At 38.2% G+C, this 6,375-nt stretch overlaps 1 protein-coding gene across 1 annotated transcript; it reads right to left on the bottom strand.

Moving 5' to 3' along the window:
- Positions 1-483: 483 nt before the first annotated feature.
- On the bottom strand, positions 484-6,358 carry men1 (multiple endocrine neoplasia I). Its single transcript, XM_051898615.1, has 10 exons — positions 6,148-6,358; positions 4,780-5,251; positions 4,474-4,682; positions 3,846-3,974; positions 3,605-3,645; positions 3,429-3,516; positions 3,204-3,340; positions 2,150-2,288; positions 1,872-2,045; positions 484-1,556 (listed from the first exon to the last, which is right to left on the bottom strand). Exons 2-10 carry the CDS (start codon positions 5,213-5,215, stop codon positions 1,056-1,058), a joined length of 1,854 nt encoding a protein of 617 aa, XP_051754575.1. The 5' UTR covers positions 5,216-5,251; positions 6,148-6,358; the 3' UTR covers positions 484-1,055.
- Between the last annotated feature and the right edge of the window lie 17 nt (positions 6,359-6,375).

The raw sequence follows: 6,375 nt of genomic DNA, 5'->3' as shown, positions 1-6,375 counted from the left end.
CCCTTTTTCGAACATGTCCGAATCGCACTGAGGCGAGAACCATTTAACAACACATTTAGCCTACAACCTACGACTTAGTTTTAATAGATTTGTATATAAACGTGCAAAAATAATTTTCAATAAAATAAAAAAAAGATGTAAATGGATTTTAGTTGGCTACTGTTTTAAATGCGGTAGGTTCCACCATGATTTGATAAACTGAATCATGGCAGTAACAAACTGAACTGTGGGATTACAATAAACACCTTTTCAACGAAAAGTATACGAAGCGGCAAAAATAAACCACAATATGCTACATGTCTGCACTTTATTTTAACGTTCTGTGCATATAAAAGAATAGGTTTTCAATCGGCTCTTTGAAATGAACCATTCAAAAGAACCGACTCGTGGACAAGAGCCGGCTTCTTCGCGCATGTGCAAACTACTTACAACAAGCAATCACAGCGTGCGTGAGTAAATAAAAAACAGTAAAACGCTCAATAGTTTGGTTCAGTTTGTTTATTTAGTGGAAAATACACTTTAAACTTGAGAAAATAATTTTTAAACAATTACTGCACATTTTTCAAAAGGATACTTGCTATGACACTACTGTAACCTTGAGACCACCTATGAAATCCAGCAGTTATGTGGAGAATAACAGAACAAGTGCAATACCTACACATGTAGGCTGGGAATCCCAGTATTTTGTTAAACACATCAGACTTGTGAAGCAAAGAAATTTCAGAAGTTTCATTGTATTGCAGAGAAAAGAATTGCATCTTTTCTAAAAACCTGATAAACACAAAAGAATCACTTTGGCTTGTGGTAATTTGGGAACTTGGAACTTATCGTAATTAAACAGATTTAAGGCAAATCAATAAAATTACTTTATACTATCAAATAATAAAACGAAATTGCTGGTGCATGATAGACAAGTTTTCTGATTTCAGCTTGTAATAGTTATAAAGAAGTGAATTAAATAAATTCAGCATCAGCTTATCAAAACATTTGTCATTTCCAGATAAACAAATGAACTTCACTCCAGGTGAAAATGAAAAAGTAAAAATGTAAAAGTTTTAAAGAGTTTTGCGAGGGCGTTTCATAAAGGACAAGGTGTAATCTCCAGAAGGTGCGGGTTTCTGTCTCTTCATTTGCACTTGAGACTGAGCCGTGAGCTGCAGTTTAATGGCACTAGAGTTGATCTTTGCCGCAGAAAGCAGCTCCTTCATACCCTTCATCTTCTCACTGTGGAAAACCACCACTGGCCCTCCCTGCACTATAGGTGGCTGGGAAGGTGAAGGTGTGGGACTTGGGGATGATGGCTCAGTTTTGCCATCGGACTCTTTACCTCGAGTGCCAGCAGAGGAACGACGGCGCCCTCCTTCTCCGCCCACCTTTTTGGGCACTGGATTTTGTGCAGGCAATGCTGCACTTGGAGACGACGGTCCTGCTTGTTCATCTAACTTTGATTCTCGCCTCGGGCCCCGTCTACGCCCCTCACGCGGGTCCTCACTGGATTGGTCATCGTCATCCACTGGTTCTGCATCTTTGGTGATGATTGACACTTTTTGCCTAATCTGAGAAAGAGTGAATACAGAGTCTGATTATAAATGCCATTTTAATTAAACTTGAAATGGACCCTTTTCACATTTCCAGGGTTTTTAGAAGCGGAAGTTGTCATAGTTGGGTAAACTTCTTTAGTGGTGAATGAGAGATGACAGCAAATATAATTTTTGTATTCCTATCAGCTCCAACGGCTAAGGAAAAAAAATCCATGATAGTGTTTCCACAACTTTGCAAGAGGAAAAATATGAAGAGACAGCTTGATAACTGTGGAAACGTGTCATCACAGCCTGTGAAAAGGGTCTATTGAGAAAATTTAGGAGTTTTACCTGTGCGTCAAATCGACTAAGGGACTGAACCAGGTAGGTGGCCCAGCCTACATGAAGCACTGGCGTGGGACTTCCTTCTTCCCATTTACAAATCCCATCATAGAACCGGAGTAAGTGAGCAAAGCACTCTGGGTCCTGAAGGGCAGACAAAGCAGCGACCTGTCTGGGCTGGTCCTTTGAGGTAAAAGCATGAACAGAGGAAAGACTTGTTCACAACCTTGTTCTAAAAATAAAAATAAAAATAAAAATGTTTTCTTTCATGTTTAATTAAACAAGACCTCTTTTTCCATTTCATCAGCCCCTTCGCCACCACTTTCCGCAGCAGCTGCTGTCTCTTTAAGAAGGGTGGGAATGACATCATTAGCAATGTCAAAAAACTCCTTATAGATCTCCTCATCCTCTCTGCAGTAGTTGTAACTGTAGACCAGGAAAAACAGTTTATGGGATTATGTGTTATATTTTGTTCATGACAATATAAATATTTCATATATACACATGCAATATATACACACACATACATACATATATATATATATATATATATATATGTGTGTGTGTGTGTAAAAAATCTTAAAACATAGATATACATATATATTAAAATTAAAAGCATATATACAGTATACAACGTTTATTGATAATTGCATTGCTTAAAATGCAGCAAGGCTGTCATAGTTCAAAGCACACAAACAAAATGAAGATACGTCAGAGGGTAGGAGATAGCTAATGTTGTCATGAAGGAAGAGGAAACAGGAAGAGCAGGAAAAGGAAGTGGATGGGAGTGAGCATTAGTTATAGGCGTGCTTTGTGCAGACATCCTTCAGGACTTTAGAATCAAGTATTTTTAGCACCCGTCCGTCCACTGCACTGTGTTTAGAGGGAGAAAAGTACAGATTGTCTCTGTCGACAGGGACCGATGCCAAGGCTAATACAGGAATGAGCTTTCTAAAGACTAAGTACGCACAGCATGAGGCAACAAAGACAATGCTGGCAAACATCACATTTTCCATTAGGCATTAACATTTAAGAGGCTTGAGAAGTTATCTTGTCATCTAATCATGACTAACAGACACATTTTAGATTAGAGACTGATTCAGCCTTTTTACATAAATCATTTTATTGACTTAAGAAAGCATTACAAGCATAAATGTGTTTCAAACTAATTAATTTAGCAAAATTAGCAATAAAACGTGTATATGGCTATTATAAATGAACACTGCCCCCTGCTGTTAAAGTTAAGATATTTGCTGCATTTTTAAAAGTGAAATACTTTAAGAGACACAATTGAAAATTCAGTATCATTCAATGTTCAGATTTCTGTGGTTCTTGACTTACTCTTGCATCACTGATGCAGCCTCTGCCCAGGAACGCAAAGCCTCCTGGACATTTCTGTGCCTGTAATAGTACCCTGCTAGATACATGAAAGGGTAGATGTGCTCGTTGTTGTAATATTTTTTAGCAGAGTCAACAGCCTAGGGAAAACAAAACAGATTAATGCAATTTAATAGATGACAAAATTGTAAATATCAGTGATACAGTGATATAGCTGTAATCATATACCTTAATGTGAATAGAGAGAGGGCTTTCCTTGCCAGTCATGGGTTCCTGATCTTCAAGGTCAGCCAAAGTGCCCATTGCCATGGGATACCTTCAACACACATTCAGAAAGAGTTATATACAAAAATCAGATCAAATTAGTTACATCCCTGCTCTGATTTATAAGAAATGTGCCACACCTTTCCAAATCACCTCGATCATACAGCAGCCACAACAGCCTCTGAAGAGAGAAAGAAAATGTGTTGAGAAACTGATCTGGATGACAATAGATACATAAATATGCATGTGTACACACATATGCAAACATAGTTACATTTATAGATAGATCAGCCAATAGAATGCAGGAAACAGAATGATGTAATAAAAGTTTAAAACAAATAATAATAATAAAAAATAAAAAAAATCGGTTTTAAGACATACTTGCTGAAGCTGGAGTAACTCTGTACTGTCTGTGTGCAGATCTAGAGAAGGATTGATGGCGCAAACCATGAATGCTACCTCCATATTCCTGTTGCACTTCATGTAGGAGCCTTTAAGATATAACCAGCTCTAAAGGAGAAAAAGAATAACATATATGAGGCACAGATTTACAGCATGAAATCTCAAAATTAGAGATTTGTCTCACATTTATTGAAACTACCGTCAGTCAGAAAGATATTTGACGTTTTTGAAAAAAAGTCTCTTATGTTCACCAAGGCTGCATTTATTTGTACAGTAAAAGCATTAATACTGTGAAACAATTTAAATAAATGAATACATTTTAAAATGTAATTCATTCCTGTGATGCAAAGCTGAATTTTCAGCATCATTACTCAAGTCTTTAGTGTCACATTATCCTTTAGAAATCATTCTAATATGTTGATTTGGTGCACAAATAACACTATCTTTTGTAATATAAATGGATTTACTGTCACTTTTAAACAATTTAATACATCCTTGATGAATAAACATTAATTTCTTTAAAAAAAAAATTGTGCTGACATCAAACGTTTGAATGGCATGGTGTTTATGAATGATTGTTTATCATGAATAATAGAACATTACGTACCCTTTCATTGACTCCAGCACTGACAGTTTGACCTCTTCTGTCTTCGTTGCCCTTCCCATGCCATGTGACCTCTGCAGTCTCTTCCCCACCCTTGCCAAAGATGACCCAGGCGTGATCTTCCGAGAGAGCGAGATGAACATCCTTTAGGCCCAACACCTGACATGCAGCTACCACTGCAAAAGCTACCCCTGAGCTGTCCAGCTTTGTGCCTTACAGAAAGAGAGAGAAACAAATGCAATATTAATCTACAATACATGGGCAGATTTGTCATTAAATATTCTTACAGAGACTTTTGTGAAGGTCTACCTGTGATAAGACTGAAGAGGGATTGAATATGTGCCCTGTCCTTGAAATACGACCGACTAAGACTGTTCCAGATCACATCTGAGACCTTTTTCACAAGCTCACGGCTGGAGACACCAGTCGGTTTGCGGTACTGTGACATATCCACGGCACCACGAATCTGGGCCAAGAAGCGTTCATATAGGGCAGATATGAGATTCAGCTCGACTGTGGGGAAGCAAGAGTTGGGACAGTCAGGTTTAAGAGGTTCAAAGCGAACGCCCGGGACATTGACGGGAACAACTCTGTTGACAGCCAGGAAGTGCTCTACAAAACCCAGCACAAGGGACAGCAAGGCCAGGTCTGGTTCTGGGTTGTTAAGCTCAGACTCGAAAAGCTGCACCACTCCATCGATGCCCCGAAGAGGGAAATGCTTCTTCTGAGCCGACCGAATCCCCATGGTTAGTGGTTGAGTTCAATCCCAGTCTGATGTAATCTTAAAAAATAAATAAATAATATAACACACACATATATATACATACACACACACGATACAACAGTTTTTAACTGAAGTGACGCCCCAGTAACAGCTTTAATCAACGTATTTCAGCCCAGTGTACTCCCTCCATGTGTCCTGTAGATACAAAGAATGTGTCTTATCTATTTAGTAAGTGTCTGATAGTGTGGCCAGGGGTTTAGGCTATTCTTTGCTTACTAGGAAATAATTATTTGGCATTGCTATAGTACAGTTACAGTTCTATTATACTACATTACAATAAAATATACCAAGGTACTGCATAATTGCCATTTATTTTTTGTTGACATGGTACTCCAAGGTACTTCAAAGTGTATATTAGTAAACGTCCAAACCTTTTGGTTTAAAAGATGCCAAGAAGTCAATATAATCTAGGGCTAGGGGAATTCCCAGAGACACGTGTAAGACCACAGGTAATGTCCTACATGTGAAATTTAACATTAAATGTGACAAGTAAACGTTTAAATTCAAAATAAAGCTTATGAACTGGCTGAAAATGACATTAATCTGGTTGAATATGTTAACTTAAACCTGTTAAATGATGCGTAGAGTATACTATGTTGATACCGAAGGGAGAAATTTAACCCAGCTGTCTCACTGTATAATACTATAACAATAACCCAGATATTATCAAAAAAGGAGCCAGTGCTTGGAATTTGAGCAAAGAAAACAACGCAACTGCAACCCATGTGAGTCTGTGCGGACATCTGCGTCATGATGCTGCAGCTAGCTAGCTTATACAATACTATCCGTTTCTGGTGTTTTTCCTGCTTAAATGGCGTTTTACAGTGAACATGTTCGTCTCTCCTTACTTTCTAAACAATAAAGCGTTGTTTGGGTTCATTCTTACAACATACCTTTGTTGAAATTACATCCACATGCTTTTGTTTTGCCCCGTGCTTTTGCCGCGCAGTCGAGAGACAGACACTCCCACAAAACACCGGAGACACACTCAATCTGTTCGTACGTCAAAACGGTAAATCGGCTGAATTATGCTTATTCCTATTGTGAACATATCAGCGACATAAAAGTACTTCCTGTTATCTAAAAGCATTTTGGGAAATGTAGTCTTCTACTTCATCTTC

The sequence above is a fragment of the Ctenopharyngodon idella genome, chromosome 7 (genome assembly GCF_019924925.1).
Source record: "Ctenopharyngodon idella isolate HZGC_01 chromosome 7, HZGC01, whole genome shotgun sequence".
Taxonomy (NCBI): Eukaryota; Metazoa; Chordata; class Actinopteri; order Cypriniformes; family Xenocyprididae; genus Ctenopharyngodon; species Ctenopharyngodon idella.
The sequence above is the reverse complement of the archived record's forward strand: the minus strand, read 5'-3'. Positions and strand labels throughout refer to the sequence as shown.